Genomic DNA, 25,796 nt, shown 5'->3' on the forward strand with positions numbered 1-25,796 from the left:
ATAATTTTTAAAAAGTTGAGTAGCTTGAGAGAAACTGTATTCTACCTTCTGGCCTTTAGGTGGAGACAAGATCGGGTAAAGAGATAGACTAAACGACTGGATCATGTTTCTGTAGTTATAACAAGAAGAAGGGAACGCGGTTCACTAAATTAACTAGTATGATCTGTTATTTATCTTTATTGATCGGGATGCTGTTCTCCGCGCTCGCCCCCGCGCCCGCGCGCGCGCCCCGATATAAAGCAGTTCTCGGTGAGTTCTTCTGTTTCCTCCAGACGCGCAGATCCTCCAGTGATGAGCTCAGCGCCAGCTTCTGCACAGGTACAGAAACATTATCACGATTATGTTTATTAACTAGAGAGAGAGAGTCGAATTACAGTGCTCTGTGCCCCTACTTGTTGCTTCTTACTGTTGTTTAATATGAAATGAAATGGTTTTTCTAATAAAATAAAGCAAGTTGCATTTGGATGCAAAGATTAAATCATTTTATTGTTTACACTAAAGTGTTATGACAGCTCAAAAACATTATGTAGACACATAAACAGATAATTCAATTATTTCTAATAAATAAATAAATATTCATCCTACAGGGTATTATGTAGCATATTTCTTTTCTTTTTTTTCCTGTGTATGTAAAATGTGTGTTTTATATGTAAAAACATTTGATCCGATATAGACAGTTAAACATTAACCTGATATAAAAAGCATTAATCTTTAATTGTTCATATACATTCAAACCAAACATTATTCAGACACCAGATATAATTTTTTATATTTTTCTACTAGTGTGTGCAGGACACTATAGTTCATTTATGTAAGTGAGGAGAGCAAAATAACATATTATACCCAAAAACTCTTCATATAGTGACTACCAGTAAAACGTAAACATTTGGGAGCAAAAATTATTCAGACACTTTGAGCTGATCATGTTTTGCTAAAGTGTGTTTTCTGTAATTGCTAATGCTCTTTTTACACACAGACTGAACAAAATGAAGCATTGCTTGGTGATTGGTTGAGCTAAACTGGTATTATCTAATTGTGTAGTTAAATTTAACAGCTGACAGATATTCAACATAACTCATGTGTGAGACAGTCTAACAGAAGGACGGACAAAACCAGTCAAATATCAACTGAGTTCTGCTCATATTTCATTACCATTCTCTAAACTATAGCGAATAAACTGATAATGTGAGAAATGTTGAAGGTGTCTGAATAAAGACTATATTTGATTAGTGTGTGTGTGTGTGTGTGTGTGCGCAGGAGTGAACGATGGCCATTCACGTGGACGGTCTGCTGGCCATCATCATCTTCTATCTGCTGATCCTGGCGGTCGGGATCTGGGCGGCGTGGAAGAACAAGAACTCCGGGATCTCAGCGGGAACGGACCGCAGCGAGTCCATCATGGTCGGAGGAAGAGACATCGGCCTGTTCGTGGGAGGATTCACCATGACCGGTGAGGGTTCCTCTCTAACCTTTCACCTTTCACCTTTAACCCTAACCTCAACCCCAACGTCGTTCATTACTTTAGAGCTGTTTAGATGTGAATATGGTGGCGTGTTTTACTCAATAATACAGAAACAGTGCTGAGATACAAAACTGCTGAAATTATGTTTTATAAAGTGTTGTGTGTTTCTGTTGTGTGTTAAACTGTTCATTAATTTTTGGTAATAAAAAGGAAGTTGCTGAAGTTGTTTGTTTTGAACAAGGAATACAACATTAAAATGTAAATCCTTTTGTTATTTTGGTTCTTATTTTACTTTATTAAAGAAAATTGTTTCTTCTTAGAAATTATGATAAAACTTTAAAGCCTTTATGTATTATGCATCACATTCATAATGTACTCTATAATGCATTATATCTGTTCATAAAAAATTATGAACAAAGGTAAAATTCATTATAATATTAGCAGATTCTGAATTTGGTTGTTTGTTGTGTTTTAATGCGTTATATTTTCTATTCATACTGTTGCGAATCATCAGACTCGGCGAGATCCATTTGCAGCTTTTATTAAAGAGGTGATAGAATGATTTTATAGGGTATTTCACACTGTTCCTTAAGGTTTCCATAGGGTATGTAACATTGGTTGGGCTAAAAATGCCCCGGTGGCTCTTTTATACGCCCTAATGCAACCCTGAGAAATAGCCCCAGAATGAAACAAGCTCCCTTTTATGGTATGCTCATGAATATTTAGATGAGCTGCACGCTGATTGGTTGGTTACAGAGCTGGGTGTACTGGCCAGTGCATTTGCCGCCTCGCTGACCGATTCAACGGAATATTAAATTGTGGCGCGAGCCTCGAGAGAGCGACACTGTGACACAATGAATGGCACCGGACCTGCTCGAGCACCTGGCCAGCAAAGCCTCTCTGTTTAACATGCAATACAACAGGGAACGCATTGTTAACCCGTTGCTCTCTTGCTGTGCTTAATGGTTTGTGTGCAAGCCGTTTATTTGACCGCTATATTAACTCTTTCCCCTCCAGTGTTTTTTTTTTTTTGCCAGCCACCTCCAGCATTTTTGATCATTGCAGAAGCAGTAAACTTAGCGTGCCGGCTAAACTGTGTCTGACTTCTCGACCACCATTGATGTTCCTGGGCCCAGAAAGTGGGCTGTGTGTATGCAAATTTAGGGGCGTGACAAAGGTACACACCAGATCCAAATAAGGAAATCCCCCAAGTGTTACGTAACATCTGAGCTGATTTGAGATCCGACTGTTTAACGGCTGCAGTTTAAAGTTTTTAGATTTTCATATTAAGAAGGTGACATAGGATTTTGAGATTCTGTGTATGGCCATTTTACCCACGAGCTGCTGTTATTCAACTATGCCAAGGTAAACTTGGTTTTGCATTCTATCACCCCTTTAAGAATAGTCAAACAGGCAGGATAATCAACAGCAGACAGGGCAATGGAGACAATGCAGAGACAAACCAGAATGACAGGCAGAGGTCGAGGCAGGCTGCAAGAAGCAAGGTCCAATAAACAATCCAGGTCAGGGCAGGCGGAGAACAATCAGAAACGAGATAAACAAGTAAACTCCTCTGTAACAGAGCCCTCCCCCTGCAAGCAGCTCCTGACGCGAAGAGGCAGACGATGCCGGGGTCTTCCGCGAGGTCGAGGGACCGGTTTCTCCGGAATTGTCCGGTGAAACTCCTCAGTCAGTGTGAGGTCTAAGATATCCCCAGAGTTGACCCAGGATCGCTCCTCCAGACCCGTCGACCCTCCCAGTCGACCAGGTACTGGAGAATATTGCCCCGGCGTCTGGAGTCGAGCAACTCGTGCGCACGATATGCCTCCTCGCCGTCAATCAGGATAGGTGGGGGAGTCTGTGATATGGCTCCCTCCTCCGGCACTCCTCTCGGACCACTGGCAGGTTTCAGTAGAGAAACATGGAACGTGGGAGAAATACGGTAATTAGCGAGGTAATGGATTGTACGGTAATGGATTGTAGGTCTAATCGAAATGCTACAGGAGAAATCTGTCAACTAGTTTGGAACGGGCCAATATACCTGGGACTGAGTTTGCGACTTGGAAGTCGGAGTCTTAGGTCTCTGGTGGAAAGCCAAATCCATTGGCCAGGGTTGTACTTCGGAGCAGGACGGCAGTGACGGTTGGCTTGTTGTTCCTGACATCTGACTGCATGAAAATAGTGAGTGTGAGCCGGGTCCCAAACCTCCTCGCTCTTTTGCAGCCATTCAGTGACGGATGGTAGATCAGTAGGTTCGCCAGACCAGGGGAATAGTGGAGGTTGAAAGCCCAGAATACATTTGAAGTGGGTCATGCCAGTGGCGGGTTTGACAAGAAAGTTCTGGGCGTATTCGGCCCAAAACAGGTATCTGCTCCACTCCGATTGTTGTTGTTGTTGACAGGAAGAATGAAGGAAATCGGATGACGTCCTGGTTCAGACGCTCAGTTTGTCCATTGGATTGGGGGTGATAACCGGAGGTGAGACTGATGTTAACGTTAAGGCCCAAACCCTGGATGTGAACTGAGGTCCCCGGTCTGACACTATTTCCTCGGGTAAGCCACAGAAGTGGAACACGTGGTCACAGAGGAGCTCAGCTGTTTCAAGTGCTGTGGGACGTTTGGGCAGTGGGATTAACCGGCAAGCCTTGGAGAATCGATCATCAATAGTGAGTATGGTGGTGTGCCCTTGTGAGTTGGGTAGGTCGGTGATAAAGTCTATGGCGATGTGAGACCAGGGTCGATGAGGTCTCGGCAGTGGAGTTAAGAGGCCAGCATATCGTTTTCTGGGAGATTTGGAGGTGTTGCAGTTGATGCAGTTCTAAACGTGCTTTGTAGTATCGGTCAGCCGGGCAGTAAACCAGAAGCGGTAAATGGGTTGTAGCCATGATTCTGGGATGACCTGAACTCGGTGTTGAGTGTACCTGATCGAGGAGTTGTGGATGCAGGAGTTCTGGGACGAAACAGAGGTTTGCTGGGCATTCGGAGGGAGGTGTCACTTGCAGGTTGGATTGTTCGATCTCTGTGATGATATCCAATTGTACTGGGGCCAACAGCAGGTTTTCTGGAATGATGTTATCTTTGGTGGAGGTTTGAACTGCCTCTTCTATTTGACGAGATAGAGCGTCGGCTTTAATGTTCCTGGTGCCCAGTCGATAGGTCACAGTAAAATGAAATCTTGTGAAGAACAATGCCCACCTGGCTTGACAGGGATTCAGACATTTGGCTGATTGGAGATACTCGAGATTCTTGTGGTCAGTGAGAATGATAAATGGTTGAGTTGCTCCCTCCAGCGTCGCCACTCTTCTAGGGCCAGTTTCATGGCCAACAGTTCAAGATTGCCCACGTCGTAGTTACAGCGGATGTTAATTTTCGGGAAAAGAAAGCACATGGGTTCATCTTCGCTGGATTACCTTGACGTTGTGATAATATTGCTCCTACCCCTGTGTTGAAGGCATCTACCTCCACAATGAATTGTCATTCGGGATCTGGATGTTGTAGAATGGGAGCTGACATGAATCGTGTTCTTAGCTCATTGAATGCTTGACGTGACTCTGTGGACCAGTTCAGACGGGCAGTGTGATGTTTAGTCATAGTGGTTAAGGGAGCGGCAACAGCACTGAAGTTTCTGATAAAACGCCTGTAGAAGTTTGCAAACCCCAGGAAACGTTGTACTTCTTTGACAGTTTGGGGTAATGGCCAGTCCAAGACTGCCTTGACCTTCCTTTCATCCATGGCTACCCCCTCCTGACTGTTAACATATCCCAAGAACGACGTGCTTGTTTGATGAAACTCACATTTTTCAGCTTTGGCGTAGAGTTGGTATTGCATGAGGCATTTCAGGACTAGCCTGACATGACGGGTGTGTTCTTCCATGGAGTTTGAGTAGATTAAGATATCGTCGATGTATACGATTACCCATCTATCCAGCATGTCCCGAAAGATGTCCTTGATGAATGACTGGAACACGGATGGACTGATAGCTAGGCCGAAGGGCATAACCAAGTACTCATAGTGCCCACTAGTGGTAGAGAATGCAGTTTTCCACTCATCTCCTTCACGGATACGAATCAGGTTAAAAGCGTTGCGTAGATCCAGTTTAGTATAGTACTTGGTTTGGCGGAGCTGTTCTAAGGCGGCTAGAACAAGAGGTAATGGGTACCTGAACTTGACTGTGTTGTCATTCAGTCCACGACAGTCAATACATGGTCGTAAACCTCCATCTTTCTTTTTCACAAAGAACAATCCGGTGGCTGCTGGTGAAGTTGAGGGTCTGATAAAACCCTTGGCTAGTTCTTCTTCAATGTAGTGTTTCATGGCCTCGGATTCGGGTTGAGACAAAGGAAATATCCTTCCCTTGTGAGGTGTGGTACCGGGAATGAGATCTATGGCACAGTCAAGTGAGCAGTTTTCAGGGAGTTGAGAAGCTTTTTCCTTGCTGAAGGCTTCGGTGAGATCTGCATACTCGGATGGTAAGTTTAACTCTTCAGGATCTGGCGCAATAATTTGGCCCTCTCTCCAAGAGATGTGAGGATTATGGGTGCGTCATCAGGGTTAGACCGAGAATGATGGAATGAGGAGCATGGATGACGTAAAACTTGATAGTTCAGAGTGCAGGGTACCAATGTGCATTTTGACTTCTTCGGTGAGATGGTGAAATTTTCCTTCTCCACGGGGTCGGCCATCTAGCGCCTCCACTGACAGGGAGGAATTACTGAGGAGGCGGTGTGAGAGCCTCCTCTGTAACACATACAGTGCTTTATAAGCTGCAGAATTAATGCATTCAAACTACTTTTATAATGCATTATATAAAGGTTTTAAGTAAAGTGTTACTGAAATTGTTTAATTATAATTTTTCTTTCTTCCTTTCTCCTTAATATGCTAATTAGAAACTGAAAGTATTCAAGAAAGTCATTAACTTGTTCTGTTCGGTTTAATTGGGATATTAAAAATGAATGAAATAATCAAGGAATATCGTATAGAGTGTGTGGCGTATAGAGCTGCTTAAGAACACACTCTCACATACACAGTCAGTGACAAACACACACACAAACTCAAACACACACACACACACACACAGACAACGACATAAACATCAACACACACTCACACACACACACACACACACACGGGCACAAACATCAACACACACACACACACAAACTCAAACACACACACTCACACAGTGTCAGTGTGTATGTGTGTGAGTGAGTGTGAATCTGTTGGTGATTGTGTCTGTGTGTGTGCGTGTCAGTGTGTGTGTGTTGATGACTGTGTGTGTGTGTGTGTGTGTGTGTGTGTTGATGACTGTGTTAATGACTGTGTGTGTTGATGACTGTCAGTGTGTGTGTGTGTGTGTGTGTGTGTAAATGTGTGTGTGTGTGTGTGTGTGTCAGTGTGTGTGTGTGTGTGTATGTGTGTGTGTGTGGGGGGGGGGGCTGATGACTGTGGGCCCTATCTTACACACGGCACAATGCAGCGACGAAGCTACGCAAGTGTTTTTTGCTAGTTTCAGTCTGGCGCAGTTATCATTTTCACATCCTGCGCCACGTTGTTTAAATAGCAAATGCATTTGTGCACTCATGGGTGTGCTGGTCTGAGAACGAGGTGTGTTCTGCGCATTGTTGGAGCGTTATTTTGAGGCAACAGAAATAGACTGTGCCGTTGACCGTCTGAAACCTGCTCTAAAGTCAATGGCGCAATATATTTTTTTTAATTTAATGTGCGCATTAGTAATGTGCGCTTATAGGCGGGTCCACAACGCGCATACACTCTGCTTAGTAAGCACAGGGACGCACAGCAGCACACAAACAAGCCAAATATTTAAAATATAAGGATTACAATGTAAAAAAAAATATTATTGTGTACATAAAGATATGGTGGAATCCAGCTTGTCTCGTAGATGTTCTGCTTGCGGACTTTTGTAAAATATGTAAATATTTTATAGTAAATAGCGTTTGTAAATAGCAAATCCGTCATGGCGCGAGCGCAACTGGCATTTAAAGGGAATGGGAGATGAGACTCTGATTGGTTTAACGCACGTAAATCCCAAAACACAGTCATTACTCAACTGATGACTGTCAGTGTGTGTGTGTGTGTGTGTGTGTGTGTGTGTGTGAGAGTGTGTGTGTGTGTGTGTGTTGATGACCGTATGTGTGTGTTGATGATGTGTCTCTGTCTGCAGCTACATGGGTGGGCGGCGGCTACATCAACGGGACAGCGGAGTCTGTGTATTTGCCCGGCTCCGGCTTGGCTTGGGCTCAGGCTCCGTTCGGATACGCGCTCAGTCTGGTCGTGGGTGAGACGCTTTTACACTGATCAGTCCATCATAATTCATGCATTTGAATGTGTATTACCACATTCAGCACCTCACTGTAATGAAAATGAGAGGTTTGTGTCTGTGAGCTTTGAGCTCAGATACAAGCTTCTGTAAAACACAAAAGAATAAATTTTGTCAGGCCAGTTTTCAGAGCCACTTTCCAGCGTATGAGCTCCTGTCCTGCTGTGGTTCTGACCGTGAGCTGCTCTCTCTCTCTCTCTCTCTCTCTCTCTCTCTCTCTCTCTCTCTCTCTCTCGCTCTGTCTCTCTCTCTCAGGAGGGCTGTTCTTCGCCAAGCCCATGCGCTCCCGAGGATACGTGACCATGCTGGACCCGTTCCAGCAGCTCTACGGGAAGAGGATGGGCGGCCTGCTCTTCATTCCTGCGTTATTGGGAGAGATGTTCTGGTCAGCGGCCATCCTGTCAGCGCTGGGTGAGCACACACACACACACACACACACACACAGGTGAAGCTCCAGCCTCCATCAGTCTTCAGTGTGTCTCACCCTCGTCCTCTGCACAGGGGCGACGCTCAGCGTGATCGTGGACATCAACATCAACGTGTCTGTGGTGATCTCGGCGCTGATCGCGGTCTTCTACACGCTGGTCGGAGGACTGTACTCTGTGGCCTACACTGATGTCGTCCAACTCTTCTGCATTTTTCTGGGTTTGGTGAGCCTTCTCTATAAATTTGTACGACAGGAAATATAACGTCTCGGTTACGTATGCAACCCTAGTTCCCTGAAGAGGGAATGGAAAGCTGTGTCGAAACGCTGGGGGAACGCCCCTGTGTGATTGCGTCATGAAGCACGTATGGAATCAGTCCATTGGCGAGACGTCATAGGCAGGTGACGTCATCGACCAGGAAACTATAAAGCACACCTGAATCAAACAGCACTAGCTTCTGTTAGGCTGAAGCAAGTCGATCACGGGCATGCAGGGAGTATGGCAGGGCGACGCAGAGTCTCGTTCCCTCTTCAGGGAACCAGGCTTACATACATAACTGAAATGTTCCCTTTCAAGGGAACTCGAGCTGCGTCGAAACGCTGTGGGAACGCTAATACCCACGCTGCCATAAGAGCAAGTGTCTGTTCGTATGAAGTCAGTGCGCACATTTAGACGCACCTGCGCCCCTGGAGTGGAGCTGAAGTCAAGATCATAAAACCTCATGACTGTGTGCGGTGAGGACCACATACATCCTGGAGGGAAACTCCTGACAGTAAAGCTTTAGAAGCAGTCATACTCCTAGTCGAGTGAGCTGGTACAGCCAAAGTTGAAGGCTGACCGGCCGACTCATAAGAAAGTGAGATATCCTCGACCACCCACTTGCTCATTCTCTGCTTAGATGCAAGGTACCCTTTCCTGGGTCACCCAAAGCAAATTTCACAGGGCAGACTTCCTCCACAGGGCAGCTCTGTGGACATGAGCATCTAGTGCCCTCCCCGGGCAGAGTATATTTAGGTTCTCTTGGTCTGATGTCAGAAAAGGAGGAGGATAGAAAGCCTGCAGTACTATTGGTCTAACAATATTAGTAGGGACCTTAGGAACATAGCCCGGCCTCAGGTGAAGAAAGGCCTTCACCATGCCAGGCGAAAATTCCAGGCACAAGGGAAATCCCGAAAGTGCTTGAATGTCTCCAATCCTCTTGAGAGACAAAATAGAGAGGAGAAAGATGGTCTTAAGAGTGAAAAACTTCTCAGCAACTTCATCAATGGGCTCGAGCGGAGCTAGAGACAGGCCTACTAAAACAATAGCCAAATCCCAAGTCGGTACCCTCGTGCGGACTGCTGGCCTCTGCCTCAAAGTGCCATGAAGGAAACGAGTTATTAGTGGGTGTCTCCCCAAAGTGACGTGGTAGGCAGGTAGTGCCACCACGCACATCTTCAGTGTGAAGGGGGATAACCCTGCGGAGAAGCGCTCATGCAAGAACTCCAGCACTGCACCCACTGGGCAGTTAACCGGGTTCAGCTGGTGCTCTGCACACCAAGAAGTGAATAATCTCCACTTCAAGGCTTAGAGATTCTTTGTGGACGGAGCTCTGGAGTGGAGGATGGTCTCAACCTCAGTTGAGAGACCAGAACTTATGAGCTGGCCTATGGAGAGAGAATTGTGTCTTTATTACATGCAAAAAAATAAATGATCTGAGAGAGAAAAAAAAAGTTTGAGAGAAAAAGTTTTCATACCAATAGCAAAAAATAATAATATTTGAGACTAAAAAAAGTTTTGAGAGAAAGTATTTTCTCAGAACAAAAAATATATAAATTTGATTTTTTTAAAAATTATTTCTGAGAAAAAAAATCTCTCTCAAAATACTTTGAAAAAACTCTCATATATTTTTTTTTTGCTATCATTGTGAAAACATTTTCTCTAAAAAAAAAAAGTGTTTCTCTCAAAACGCTTTTCTTTGCTCTCGATGCAATTTCTTGCTCTCGTGTCAGGATTCTGCTTTGACTGTGAGAATTGTGTCATGGGCGGGGCCACGTTCCTATTGGCCAGTCGGGTGAGCATCGTCTTGTCTTGGGAGTCGAACTGAATCATTATACCATTGTTCGGTTCACCGGCATAGATGCCGCCTCTGCTAGTTGAGCAAGGACCAAGCGGCAACATTCTGATCTGAAAAATGAAGCCTACCCGGAAGTGCGAAAAACTGCAATACATCGAAAATCCGCTAGGGGCAGGTCCCAAAAGGGAGCAAATGTCCATAGCCCCCATGTTAAAATGTCAGTTTTCACAGCATAAATTCAAGTTTTTACAGGTTGGTCCCATGGACTTTTATTGTATTTTTTGATAGGTTCCGAGTGCCTGACAACGGCGAGGGTAGTGAATTTTTTTAGATCGTATTTAGATATAAAATGTATGACAATAAGGGCGTGGTTAACTTTGATTGACAGCTTGATTGACAGCTGACAAGGCAGCGCCACGGAGAATGACAACATAAGAAGCGCCATTTTTTAATACAGTTGACATATAATACTACTGTTTATGTATCATGAAATGTAGTTTTAAGAGTTTTTCAGGTGAGAATGTAGTTGTTTAAAGCTCAAATCTGTGGTTTATTTAAAGATTTATGAAAATTTTATCCAGTTGATCCAGCGATGACCGGGCGCTCGGCGTTCATGTACCCCGCCTGGAACAGCATTTCCTCGGCTAGACGTTCTGAGGTTTGCCGCCAATGCTGGACTCTGGCGTCTCTTTAGTGGTTAAACATGATATATAATACGTCTTGTGTATATCTAATGGGCGATTTTTGGTCTCGTGAATCTATAATTTTTTCCCTGGGCAATCGTTTTGGCTGAGGGGAAGTTTCATAACTTTATAAGCTATTTAACTTTACCGATGTATGGTTAGACTAGAGCGCTGACTTTGTATGTTTGACTGAATTGTTTGCTTTATTTGTATAGCTTCTTATACCTTTTACTTATACTTTTATAATGGCTAATATTGATAAAACTGAAATTTAACAAAAAGAGACTGGGTTGAGTTTTGTCATTTTAAATTTTAATACAACGAATATGATCTGTAATGTTGTTTACTGCAAAATCTGTTCTTTAGTACAAATGCACATATTGCCTGGACCATATTAAAATGTTTAATATTTTTATATTATATTTGAAATGAAAAGAGGCAGGTTTGTGTTTTATATTTTGTTTTTTTCATAAATAGGCAAACGTTATGTGCAGTTGAATATAATCAATATGCGTTGCCTGAACCACATTTGTGTGGCTAAAATGTTTAAGATTTCTTTAAATGAAAACGAAAAGAGTTAGTATGGTGTTTTATCACATATTTCGTTGCCTAAAATATACACAGAGATAACCGGAGTAGCAGAGCGAGCTGAGTGACGCACGCTGCGTCAGAAGGTGGGCGGGGTTAGGATTTCCCAAGATTTTCCAAGATGGCGCCGCCCATACCCCCCATAAACGGCTTCAAACCCGTTCTTCAGAAAGTCTATGGGTGACGTCACAGACGCTTTGTCCATATTTTTTACAGTCTATGGCAAGGACACTCCAATGTTTGGGTAAGATGATTCACACTGATCATACGCCTGGTTCAGATTACAAGAATTTTGTGTCTGTTACGATAGTCACGGTGTCAGATTACACGATTTTGACTCCTAAAAATCTTGTCATGTCCTGGATGGACAAGAAATATGTCAGACTACACGTTGCTTTCCGACCAGTCACCGCGAGCCGTCTCACGCACACACACGCACTCACTCAAATACACACAGACACTCACTGTGCTCGCTCGCTCACTCACTCACTCACTCGCGCACACACACTGTAGCTCGCTCACTCACTCGCGCACACACAATCGCTCACTCGCACACACACAATTGCTCTCGCACACACACACACACACACACACACACACACACACACACACACACACACACACACACACACACTCGCTGTTGCACTTACTCTGACTTACATAGTCACTCTTGGCGGAACCCGTCGCCCGGAACCGAGCAAGGACCGTTATGCCGGGGTTTCGCCTGGAAAGCTCTATTGAAATCTGGCACTCTGTTGAACGAAGTTAAACTGAGAGAGCGTGACGTTCACAGACACCAGAATGAACGAGTTCACAGTAACGTTCATCAAACAGTAATACAGTAGGCTACTTTCAGTTCGCGTTCACCCAAAATATGAACGAGTTCATGAACTATCGTTCAATGAACCGTTAAGGCACAACACTGATAGTGCTCTATAGCCTACCTCTGAGATACAGATGCTAAACACATTCTAAAAATAATTTTAGGTTATAGTTAAGTTATAGGTTCAAACAGGAAATGTATCATATTGACCTTAAAACAAAATAGTTTATTCTGAGTCCGAGTAAAACTGTACAGGAGGTTGTATATGATGAACTAGGGCTGGGCCTGGGCGATATATCGGATGACATTGTTATGCGCATCTCGTCAGTAAAGCCGGTTCCTTGATTAGTAGTAAATCGCCATCTCCTGCTTTCAGATGAAGCGGCATTAACACAGAGCCGTAGTTCACTGACAAGCTGAGCCATATCGCATTAATTATCGCAGGCAATACGTCCATGATCATCTAAGATCACCGTGAATCATCTTACCCAAACATTGGAGTGTCCGTGCTCAACTACTAAGGCAGAGGCGGCATCTATGCCGGTGAACCGAACAATGGTATAATGATTCAGTTCGACTCCCAAGACAAGACGATGCTCACCCGACTGGCCAATAGGAACGTGGCCACGCCCATGACACAATTCTCACAGTCAAAGCAGAATCCTGACACCAGAGCAAGAAATTGCATCGAGAGCAAAGAAAAGCGTTTTGAGAGAAACACTTTTTTTTTTTTAGAGAAAATGTTTTCACACTGATAGCAAAAAATATATATTTGAGAGTTTTTTTCAAAGTATTTTGAGAGAAATTTTTTTTGAAACTTTCTCTCAAAACTTTTTTTAGTCTCAAATATTATTATTTTTGCTATTGGTATGAAAACTTTTTCTCTCAAATTTTTTTTTTTTTCTCTCATAAAATGCTTTTTTGCTATCAGTGTGATAACTTTTTCTCTCAAACTTTTTTTTCTCTTTCAGATCATATATTTTCTTGCATGTAATAAAGACACAATTCTCTCTCCATACTGGGCCCCCTCAGAGGCCAGGCCCACAGCTTCCACAGTTCTGGGCGGGGGTGAAGGATCGTCCCACTCGCCAGTGAGAGTAGATCCCTCCTGATCAGAATCTCCAAAGGAGAGCCATCGAGGAGAGACACTAGGTCCGAGAACCATACTCGGGCCGGCCAGAATGGGGCTACTAGCAGTAGACTGACCCCGTCCCGGCGAACTCTCTCCACAACAGGATTTCTGCTTCCCGATTTAAATCCCCAGGGATGTAAACTGCCTTTAGAGGGAGCAACTTCCCTTGGGCCCACAGGAGGATCTGGTGAGCCAGCTTGTATAGAGCTGGTAAGTCCCTTCCGTAAAACCCCGCTGGACCTCAAAGTTGAAAAATCGTCAATGCAAGTGAATGGGAGAAAATAATTATTTTCTGGTCCCGTTTGAATTGTGCCATGAATGTGAACATATGTTGTCTGTGAATTTTTTATATAACTTTTCATGTTACGAGTTTGACAGTATATGATATGATTCTTCGGCTAGCAGATGTGGAAAAGACATAACGAGAAAGACTACATGTCGCCTATGTGACGTCACCCCATAAAGTTGACTTACCCGTGGTTTTCGCCAACTTCAACGATTGTGTCCTCTCCCTGAAAGAAGGCGGTGAAGTGCACCAAAGACACAGCCATGTTTAGCGGGATCCGTGAGCTAGTGTCCGTGTGCGAGTGGTGGTGACGTTTCAAACGCGTCGAAGCAGCGAGGAGTTGTAGTCCACAAAGTGCTCTCACACAAAGTCTACCCGTATCAAACTTCTACACGCTAAATTGTATCATTCTTTACACGAAAAGTTATATCAAAAATTCACAGACAACATATGTTCACATTCATGGCACAATTCAAACGGGACCAGAAAATAATTATTTTCTCCCATTCACTTGCATTGACGGTTTTTCAACTTTGAGGTCCAGTGGGGTTTTGCGGAAGGGGCGGGACTTACCAGCTCTATAAGGGGCGCGATCGCAGGCCCCCCTGATGGTTTATATGGTTTATACCCGATGTGTTGTCTGAACGAACAAGCACATGATGGCCCCTCAGGTCTGGGAGGAAGTGTTTTAGAGACCACCAACATTTCTAGACAATTTAAATGCCACGAGAGATGATGGTCCTGCCACAGACCCTGAGCTGGATGACCACTCATGATCGCCCCCCAACCCGTGAGAGATGCATCTGTCGTTAGCGTGACGCGATGACAAGGAGCTCCCAGCACGAGCCGGCAGAAGCGGGACCCGCGGGGAACGCGATCCGAACCGCCCTCCTCGAAGAGCGATCGGCGGGAGTGCAGAGTTCTCAATGATAGCCGCTCACAATGCTCACATTCCTCGAGAGCCAACTGGGCATACTGCACTCCCAAACAAACAACACATAGTTGGTGTGTATCCCCACCCGTGAGATATCGAGTGCAAGGATGAACACTCTGTTCACTCGCCATTATATAGTTTTTTCTTTTATAATATATATATGAACTTCTGCCTAGCAACTTCTGAGGACAGACAAAAACACCAGAGTCAATGATTCACACACACAGAGCGCTTGCTGAAGACACAGAAGCTGACGCTGTTTGGTTCAGGTGTGCTTTATAGTTTCCGGGTCTGTGACATCACCCACCTATGGCATTCCGTCTCGCCATTGGACTGATTCCACACGTGCTTCATGACGCACTCATGCAGGGGCGATCCCACAGTGTTTCGACGCAGCTCGGGTTCTGTACTGGAAAACAAGACAAAAATACTGATTAAGAACATGATTTTTGCAGTGTGTTTCTTTGTCAATAGCAGGAGTGGGAGACAATCTGTGTTTTTGGGCCATAAAGTACCTTATGGTCTCTAGTCGTTTTTGCTCGTTTTCTCCCCACAATGAAAGTAGTGTAAATGTATGAAGTTTCTGAATTAAACGCACAGTGAATTAACATGAGGTCTAATGTGTTGCTGGATTATGGGATTATTGTAAGACTTTGATAAAAGCAATATAGAGATGTATGTTTTATAAAGTCCAAGGAACATTTTCTGTGTTTGCCAACCGTTTTTATTAACAATTTCTCTTGCATCATCATTCTAGATGCAAATACAAACTTCTGCTTAAAACTACCAATGGAATTATATTAGGTTGCATTTAGTTTATGAGAGTCTTCCTTTGAAAACTCATATCAGCCAGTTTTGTGATCGCTCATAACTGAACATTTGATCGCTACAAAAAAAAAAAAAAGGCAAAACGGCAGTGACAAACATGAATTTACCATGCGACTATTAATTAATCTCGTGCTTTCTGTCTTTTTATATATAAAAAATAATAATAGAGCAACTGGGCGGATGGGTTTGTTATTAGAGAATGAAATAATCTGCACCATGACTTCATGGCATGCATCTGTAATACGCCACAGTACTGATGTTAATCTAGTCAGGTTGATCATTGAGAGAGTGACATCCCTGAACGTGTGTGATTGTGTTTCTCCAGTGGATCAGTGTGCCGTTCGCTCTGTCCAGTCCTGCCGTGTCGGACATCGGAGTGACCGCCGTCACCGCAGTGTTTCAGCCTCCGTGGCTCGGAGAGATCGACCCGTCCGACGGCTGGATATGGGCTGATAACTTCTGCCTGCTCGTACGTATGTCTGTGCGCTAACATGTGCATCCCAGTGATGGGTTTACATCGGTGCATGAGACGGTAGAGTTCTGGCTCATTTTAAATTCCACTCAAACACACACACACACACACACACACACACACACACTCACACACACACTCACACACTCACATCATATCCCGTACTCTATTGGTATCTGTGTAGGGTTAGTGGAGTCCGGCTGTTGACGACGACCCAATCCTGCTGCTGTTTCAGTGTGTGTGTGTGTGTGTGTGTGTGTGTGTGTGTGTGCAGATGCTGGGCGGGATCCCGTGGCAGGTGTATTTCCAGCGGGTTCTCTCGGCCTCCTCGGCTAGTTATGCTCAGGTCCTGTCGTTCCTGGCCGCTTTCGGCTGTCTCGTTATGGCCATCCCGTCCGTCCTGATCGGGGCCATCGGGGCCTCCACAGGTAGAAACCTTCCCTCTCTCTCTTCAATCCAACACGGAAGAGACTTAAACTGCAGTTCATCGACTGGCCACTAGAGACAGGCTCCAAAAGAGAGTCAATCCCATAAACCCCCATGTTTAAGTGCCCAACTTTACAGCAGAAAAACACATGTTTACAGTCTGGTGCTAAAAGTGGTTTTGGTCTATAAAGCTAATTTTGCTCTTCATGACGACTGTGAGGGCAGTGATTATTTTTATAACTCATCCGTTTAAATGATATTGCTCCTTAAATTTCTGCATAATTAAGGGCGTGGCCACTTGACAGGTGGATTGCTGCTGATGTCACTACTAGCCGCTTGTCTGCTAGTGTTAGCATCACGTCACCTCAGCTAATCTCGCCTCTTTGCCAATTTTCGTTTATCCGGGAGTGACCGCTACTTTGGGCTTCAGAAACGCTCTTCAGAAACATACGGGTGACGTCACGCACACTACGCCAGTGCTTTACACCGTCCATGGCAGAAAGGCATCAGTGCGAGCTGCTCTGAGATCAGGGACGGACGGGCTGCTGATTCCAGATGCTGCTGTCAGGAATGTTCCCGGAGTTTCTCTGAATCTACTGGGACTTCATTAATGTTGTTGATCGCAGAGTCTCAGTTAATCAGCAGATGTTTACTGAATGAAGACTGATTCACAAAAGTCATTACATCTTGTACAGTTAAATCAGGCCATAGAATGTATATTTTCTATTATAGATTATACTGCATACAGTAATATATAATTAAAGGAGGAGATCGCTTCAGAATTAACATTTCTTGATAATTTACTCTCTCCACGTCTTCTTTCTTCAGTGGAAAAGAAATGAAGGTTTCTGAGGAAAACACTCCAGGATGTTCCTCCATATAGTGTCTTCAATGGGGTCCAACGGGTCGAAGGTCCAGATGTGAGTTTCAGTGCAGCTTCAAAGTCTCGACACGATCCAGCCGAGGAATAAGAGTCTCATCTAGACAAACCAGCGGACATTTTTTCCTCAAAAACCTTCATTTCTTTTCCACTGAAGAAAGAAAGACATGAACATCTTGGATGACGAGGGGGTGAGTAAATTATCAGAAGATTTTAATTCTGAAGTGAACTCCTCCTTTAAAGCTTCTACTGTGTGTGTGTGTGTGTGTGTGTGTGTGTGTGTCATCAGACTGGAACCAGACGTCGTACGGGCCGGTTCCTCCGGTGGAGAAGGACGAGTCGGACATGATTCTGCCCATCGTGCTCCAGCACCTCTGCCCGCCCGCCGTCTCTTTCTTCGGTCTGGGAGCCGTCTCCGCCGCCGTCATGTCCTCCGCCGACTCCTCCATCCTCTCCGCCAGCTCCATGTTCGCTCGCAACATTTACCAGCTCGCTTTCCGGCAGTCCGTGAGTTCTTAATGCCATCACTCCACTTATGGGTCTTATTCAGTCGTGCGCACGTACTGTAAAAGCAATGTAAAACAAAAACAAAATGTGTTTTGTATCTATGAACATTATTGCTAGAAACTGAGTTGCTGAGTGATCCTACAATACATCAAAAATGTGTGCTTGAAGTTAGATGTGTTGTACATTAAATGGATGCCAATGCTTTGCAGTCTGGGTCTATATAAAAGGTGTTTGTAGTGTTTAACCTGTCTTAATCGGAGGTACGGTTTAAGTTGATAAGGTAAGGCAGAAGTTGATTATGTGGCAGCTTTACAGATATGTGTGCTTCAGTTTCTTAAAGCCCTAGTGAAGAAGCTTAGCAGGAAAACATGCATGACAAAGACTGCGGTGAAGATACCGGAGAGATAAGCCTGTAGAGAGAGAGAAAACGAGACCACTAGTGTCTTTAGATCTGCCACCAAGTTCTTCATGTTGTGCCAGTGACAGTCATTTTGTCTGATCAAATGCGTATAAATCCTAAATCATATTGTAGATTATGATGGCAGCATTTGAAATGCTTGCATTTGTCACTCGCAAAACAGCGAAATTGTATGGAGTTAATATTGTGCCATAATTAAACAAACAAATCCAGCATTTTGCAAACAAACTCAATCTGCTTTGCAAAGGAAAACTCGACTCGCAAACAAACAGAAATTGTTTATTGTTTGTTTTGTTCAATAATTATTTTATTACATTAACAGTTTAGCTGACTGAATTCCATCTAAATAAATAAATAAGTGGGACCCTCCTTTCAATTAAATGAAATGTTCTTGTTAATATATGGAGAACGAAAGAAATAGACTCGTTCAGTAAATGTAAAGTTTTTACAAAAATGTAAAAAAGCAACATATGATGGCAGAGCTTTCAGCTTATAGATTCCCCTATCCTAGAGAGTTAATTGCTACTAAGTGCTAATCTGTCTAGACATTTACATAAACATTTTGCAAAAGAAAACCTTAAGAAGGTTAATTATAGATAAAGTAAGACAGAAACACGCCTGTTCACCGGTCATTTTCCTCAGCTCTGGCAAAGGCAAGTTTCAAATCAGTGCTTCTACGGGAGACTAGCGCTAAATTAATCCGCTAGCTTAGCGCCATCTACTGTTCTAGAAGAGGAAGTTGCTCAACTGCATTTGTGAGAAAATCGAGCCGAGAGATCTCATAAAAAGCCAAGTGTCTCCTAACAGATAGATATGCATTTGTATGCACTAGATTTGGTATTTGTTCAAAGGTTACATGCAATTTGTAGGATGGATTGTATTTATTTGTGAAACATCATCTAGGCTCATTTATTTATATTTGTAAAACACAATGCATATTTGTTACTCCACTGCATTTTCACTCAAACTGACCTTTGTACTTGCACATTGCTTTCTGTTTGTTTGCGAGTCGAGTTTTCCTTTGCAAAGCAGGTCGAGTTTGTTTGCAAAATGCTGGATTTGTTTGTTTATTTATGGCACAATATTAACTCCATAAAATTGTTGTGTTTGCGATGCTGTTTACTTCCACTGGGTGAAACTGGATGCTTAAGGTGCACTCAGTGTGTGTTTGCTAAAGAAAACCAATCATTAAAATTACGTGAGATAAGGACTTTACACACATCAGTCTTCAAGAAACAAATGTTTCATTCACATCTTTTATGAGCTTAATACAAACAGCAGACGTCACATGACCTCAACATCACCATCACTAAGCTTTCGTAACTCTTTCAAGTCTTCACTTGTCAAGAATGGAGCCAGACCTGGATGTTCAGATAGGTCACAACATTAACCAATATTATAAAACGGTTAATTCCAGTCCTTGATTCTGATTGGTCGATAGCTGTATTTTATTCACGATAAACCGCTTCACTCTACGATTCTATGCATCACTACACAACACCCCTAGCAACCACTCTCAGCAACGTAAACATATGTTTGTTCTCATTGATATTGTTCATTGAAGCTTATAGAGTACTGTGAGAGATCGAGTGAGCGAGTGTACCTGCATTTACAGTAGATATAGCATTTTCCTTCAGGTCAGTCCTATATTCGTAATTAAATATCCATTTGGATGTCCACTGTCATATCTTGTCCTTTTAAAAGTTAAGAGGTTTTCACGTGACAGTCATTTATCAGTTGCGTCTTGCTTCTCCTTGTTCACAAGTTTCAGTCCTTTCAATATAAAAGTCTTCTCCACTGACTGACTTACTCATAAAGACAGTGTTTGCCGCCATCTAATGGAGAAATAAAGTAACTCCTGTTGCTGTTCACGGTCAGGCTGGGACTAGTTCTTCCAGCGGAAGGAAGGCTTTTAGTGATTTTACTTGATGAAAGTTGCATTGATACATATTTTTTGGCTTTAATATTTGTATTGTGTGGTAACCATTTTATAAAATCAATAAGGTACTCGAGGCTAGCGCTGTGTGGTGAAGAAGTCACGTCTGACTCCGCTTCGCGTCGTGCCAAACAACGCCCTCAGCCGTGCCTTATTCACCATACAGCACAGCCTCGAGTACCTTACTGCTTACGGATAATGTGCACTGATGAGTCGTTGCCAATAACGGCACGAGCGCAGTGAACGGGTCCGCCTTGACGTCATGTCTTGCGTGTGTGTGTCTCCGGCAGGCGTCGGACCGAGAGATCGTGTGGGTGATGCGGATCACCATCTTCGTGTTCGGGGCGATGGCCACGGCGATGGCCCTGCTGACGGGCTCCGTGTACGGCCTGTGGTACCTGAGCTCGGACCTGGTGTACGTCATCATCTTCCCTCAGCTGCTCTGTGTGCTGTTCGTCAAGGGCACCAACACCTACGGGTCGGTGGCGGGGTACGTGTTCGGGCTTCTGCTGCGGGTCGGTGGAGGGGAGCCGTACCTCCGGCTGCCTCCGTTCATCTACTATCCCGGCTGGCGGCCGCGGGAGAAGCAGCACCGCCTGACGCTGGAGGTGGAGCGCTACGTGGAGCAGAGGTTCCCCTACAAGACCGTCTCCATGCTCGCGTCGCTTCTGAGCAACGCCGCCTTCTCCTATCTGGCCAAATACCTGTTCGAAAGTGGGACGCTCTCGCCCAAGTACGACTTCCTGGACGCAGTGCTTTCCAAACACAGCAAGGAGACGATGGACAAGACGACGCTCGTCACGCACGACAACATCGTTCTGTCAGAGCTGGCTGCTGTGAGGCCCAGGCACGGAAGCTCTCTAGCGGGAACGTTCGTGAACACAGACGTGCTGACGGACGAGGACACCATCAGCCCAGACGCAAACCACCAGCACCAGCAGAGGGACTGTTGAGGACGACAGCGGCGAGGACACAGCAGGGAACACTGGGACGAAACTAGTAGGACATTTATCATAATGTGACGTGACCTTTTGATGGTATGTATGAAACAAGTTTACGTTTATTCACTTTTTTTCTGCTTAGAATACAACTGTTGTAGAACAACACGATTTCAAAAGCGTTGGCTACTGTGAATAATCTTGTTTTGATGGTTACTCGCCCTCATGTCTCGTATTAGCGTACAGTGAAAGCAGACAGTGGCTGTCAAGCTCCAAAGATGATAGAAAGTATGCACACTATATTCCAATTCCAATATTAGCTGTCTTAAAGTGCCCCTGTTGTGCTTTTTGGGATATTCCCTTTCATGTGGTGTTTAATACAGCTGTTTGTGAATGTAAAAGATCCACAAAGTTTCAAAGATCAAAGATAATCGTCTCCTCAAAGAAAGAAGTGATTCTGAACTGAAACGAGCCGTCAGTAATTCAGTCTCACTTCCTGCTGAACCTGAGTAGGTGTGTACCTAATTAGCATAATGCCAGCCTGTGGTCTTGATTGGCTGACCAGCGTCTCTTAGCTCCGCCCTCAAACACTGTAGTGTATCTGAGACTGGGAGAGTTTGGTTCGTGTTGTTCATGTCGAGAAGACGCTGTTTTCTGAGATTGATACGGTAAAACCCACGCCATCGTTACTGTTCGCATCACTGTGATCAAGAGCTGAGATTCAGATATGATAATGAGCGTTTGGTTTCTTACCAATCAGAGCAGAGCATCTCTCAGAGAGGCGGGGCTTAGAGAGACTGAATCTTCAATCGAAGCGTTTCTGACACTGAGAGGAAAGAGCTGACGCTGCAGTGGAGATTATGAGGAGATTACAGTGTTTTTGACCTTGTTGTAGGAGACTCAGAAACTAAATCAGAGGCCTTTACAGTGGCATAATGGGGCAGTTGAACTACTATACAGTTACATATTAAAACTAAGCAGTTGATCCACTCTTATTATTTTTTATTATCTTTTTTAAGTCACTATTCACTCTCAAATGTCATTCATATTTAAACTTGCTGCATAAAGATATGGCAAGACTTTACTACTAATCTTGTTTTTTACATTTCTGGAGCTTAACAGCGTCTGTCCCTATGACATTTCATTGCATAAAAAGAGTTGAACATTCTGTTTCATGAAAGAGCTTGAATTGAGGGTGAGTAAATGATGCTTTTCAAATATTCCTAAAACGCTTGGTATGTATTATTGATATTTTTCATTAGTTATTTTGGCTTTTGCTCATTAGATGCAGGTCATTTATTTGAATGAATCTGATGTGAATTCCCTGCGTCTCTATTCATTACTTCCAAAGCAGCAGCAACGGTACCACCTCATTTCTGAGAAATACGTAATATGTAGCTTTTATTGATAAAAGTCACAGTGGCAGTCTTGAGTATACAGTATATATACATACATATATATTTATGTAGAGTAATCTGCCAGCAGGGCACAAGCTGATGGGTCGTCTCACTGTAATCTGCCATTGAGCTTGATTTAGTCTCGCTCCAGTGTTTGCTGAAGCTGCAGTGTGCTGGCTGGATTTCCTCTATGAATATTAGAGAATGATGGATTAGTAAGCTTGGATCTACACTAAAACATGTTTGGTAATTACGTTAAGCCTGGCTAGACTCAGGTGATTAGTTTGAATAAACCTTAAGGCAATGTCAGCCCAGTAACACATAGCTAGGTTATATGACCATATATAATATGTTTTGTGTGGATTCAATCAGCAATCCCATCATATATAGCTCTTTGGTTGGGACAGATGTTTAATGCATTTGGCTACGATATGTAAAAACTCACTGGCACATTGGCATACACTGGTCCAAGCACAATTATAGCAAGTAAACACGAGTCTCGCTGGTTGACTTGCTTTGTTGGGTTTTTGTGTTTTATGTTTGTTTGTGCGGCCACAGCATACCTGTGTGTGTGTGTGTGTGTGTGTGTGTGTGTGTGTGTGTGTGTGGCCTGGCCCTTCAGTATATTCTTCTCAAACGTTCATAATCTTCTCATGCGTCAGTGTCGAGCAGTGATCGTCCCACAGGTCTACTTCAGACTCGCTGATAACTCTATTGCCAGATGGATTGCAGGGCAGCGGTAGACTAATGTTCAATTACTGAGACTCGTTCACATTTGCATTAGGATTCATGTGTTAGGCTGAGGTGAATTTTCTGGGGGTTTGCTGAAGTCCAAATGCAAAGGTGCAGCAAAACTTTTTTCTTTTGGCAAGAACAGTGTTTTCTCGGCTGGTCCTCGAGCTCTCTGCTGTATGGAGGCTTGCGTCATTCATCGTGTGAACTCATATCAGCATTTAATAACACTTACATATATGTGTAATTTGTGTAAAAATTCACCCTGAGGTAAAGGGGTCATTCTCACTCTTAAGAGAGTATACATACATACAAGATAATAATAGCAGTGTTGATAGAAACATGCAATGTTTTGCATTTTCTTTAAAACACATGCACATCAAATGTGAAACAAACAATATATTGACTTGTAAAAGCTCTTTCTGTAATGTTTAATCAATGTTCTCATCTGGCACGGTAAAATAATATCGTTGAGTCTTCGTTTAGGGGCTTTTCTCAATGGCATATCAATATAATTAATTCTACCTAAGTCAATATATTGACTACTTTAGAAAATAGAAAAAGAGTATATTTGTCCTTTGGATGGTGTTGTGGGATACTGTATGTGTTCAAGTGTGTTAAAGTTGCCTTGATTTCTTTATTTGACAGCCTAACCTGACACCATGCCTCTGTATCTGTTTAGACTTGAATGTGAGTGTAAATATGCTGTAGATTATATCAAACAATGAGCAGCTTTATTAAATATGAGTGAAACAGACAGTGGAAAAAGTGCTTAGATGAAAATGCTGTTTGTCTCTTTGGTCTTAACCACAATAGTTCAGTGCATCGTTGGAGAAACTAATGGTGCGTAAATCCTACAAATTTAACCTTCAATTACACTTAGGTCACTGAATGAAAAACATTTCCTTTTTTTATTCTATAATTTTACTTTGTCTAAATGTTAGATTCTCACACACATTCTGAATGAAAGGCTAAGAGGATAAACAGCACTTTTTTAACGGCACTTTGTGTGTGTGTGTGTGTGTGTGTGTGTGTGTGTGTGTGTACGTGCGTGTGTGCGTGCAAGTATGAGATATTAGCAGTACAGCTGCGTACGAAGGAAATATCATTTGTGTGACCTAACTATTTTTGCTTGTATTTATGTATTTACCTGTTGTTGTAAAAACTATATTTTTGTGTGGTAGATGTATGTATATCTGCTATATCAAGCAAAGCTGATTCAGAACACAAGATCAGAAGTTACATTTTTAAAACATTTCTGGAAATATTTATTTATTTATTTATTTATTTAATAATGTGATAAATATGTCAGCTATAGGAATTAAATTACATTGTTTGGCATTACTGGCTATGTGTATTTTTTGATGTAATCATGTGCATGAAGTGCAACTAACCAATATAATTGTATAGCTGATGCTGCAGGGAAGAACTCAGGGGAGATTCCCAAAAGCATTGTTAGCAAACTATGATCGTAAGCTCTGTCGTTACCAACAAACTTAAAAAACACCAATAACTGCACTGATTTCAGAGTATACTCAACCGCAGATGAGTGGGGATGGACGAGTTTAGGCGAGACATCAGTCAAGTAGTTTAGTTTCGGAGGGATAGTGTCACGTTTTGTCTGAGGTGAGTTTAGTTTGACTTGGTTTTTCATCGTTTCCTGTTCCATTTTCTCTGTTTGCATTGGTTTCTATATTTATCCGTTGTTTGATTAATTCGCCACACCTGTTTCCTGTTTCTTTCATTGATTATCCTTTGTATAGCCCTTAGTTTAAAGTGTTCTTGGTTTGATCTTGCCTCAGTTAAGTGGTTGTTATGTTTGCTGCGTATTTGTATTTTGAAGTTCTGAGAGTGTTAAATTGATGTTTTGCTCATTAAAATCTCCTGTTGCAGTTAGATCCAGCCTCTACTCGTCCTTGCTGCAACCGCAACGGGACAGAAGATCAGACTCAGAATGGATCTAGCATTAGTTCAGGTCCTCCTCCTCTCCCAGTGGGATCTCTCCCTCGAGGAGCACATGCAGAGGTTTCACATCTAGCACATCTTGTCCACTTTCCCATTGACAGCCTCTGCGTGTTTTTCCAGGCAGGTCTTAATCAGCGGACTAAAGCGTGCCTGCCCGAAGACGATGGACATTCAAAGAGTAATTTCCTTCATTTCCTAACCCCTGAGGCCACGTTCGTCCTGGAGCCTGAGTCAATAATGGTCTCTAACCAGGTGTGAGAGCCGGTACCAATGTCCGCTCCAGTAGGCATTTTAGTGGAGTATGAGGGAATGGAGTGGAGCCCTGCCCATCCTCCCGAGGCTGATTTGATTGTGCAGAGCTGCAGTCCCAATTGTGATATGTGAGGAATAGGAAAGCATCTGTTCTCTCAGCCCTTCGTTAGCACTGATCCTGCCCACTCCAAGTCTACTTCGTCGGCCAGTACCAAGTCCTATTCATCACTGATGCTCCCGTCCAGCACCAAGTCTGTTTCATAACCCATCACTAAGTCAGTTTTGTCACCCAGCACCAACTCTGCTTCATCGCCCTGCAC

The 25,796-nt window shown here is 43.4% G+C and overlaps 1 protein-coding gene across 1 annotated transcript; it reads left to right on the forward strand.

Moving 5' to 3' along the window:
- Positions 1-249: 249 nt before the first annotated feature.
- LOC307164950 (high-affinity choline transporter 1) lies at positions 250-21,191 on the forward strand. Its single transcript, XM_079882185.1, has 9 exons — positions 250-318; positions 1,258-1,450; positions 7,643-7,756; positions 8,054-8,209; positions 8,300-8,448; positions 15,879-16,022; positions 16,300-16,453; positions 17,621-17,838; positions 20,483-21,191. The coding sequence occupies exons 2-9, from the start codon at positions 1,267-1,269 to the stop codon at positions 21,143-21,145; spliced, it is 1,782 nt and encodes a 593-aa protein (XP_079738311.1). The 5' UTR covers positions 250-318; positions 1,258-1,266; the 3' UTR covers positions 21,146-21,191.
- Positions 21,192-25,796: the final 4,605 nt, after the last annotated feature.

Source organism: Squalius cephalus (assembly GCF_949319135.1).
Source record: "Squalius cephalus genome assembly, chromosome: 9".
In the NCBI taxonomy this organism is placed as follows: Eukaryota; Metazoa; Chordata; class Actinopteri; order Cypriniformes; family Leuciscidae; genus Squalius; species Squalius cephalus.

Coding starts and splice junctions, on each gene's coding strand:
- LOC307164950 (XM_079882185.1), top strand. CDS start 1,267: ATGGCCATTCACGTGGACGGTCTGCTGGCCATCATCATCTTCTATCTG. Junction 8,449..15,878: donor TCTGCATTTTTCTGGGTTTG/GTGAGCCTTCTC, acceptor GTGTTTCTCCAG/TGGATCAGTGTGCCGTTCGC. Junction 16,454..17,620: donor GGCCATCGGGGCCTCCACAG/GTAGAAACCTTC, acceptor GTGTGTCATCAG/ACTGGAACCAGACGTCGTAC.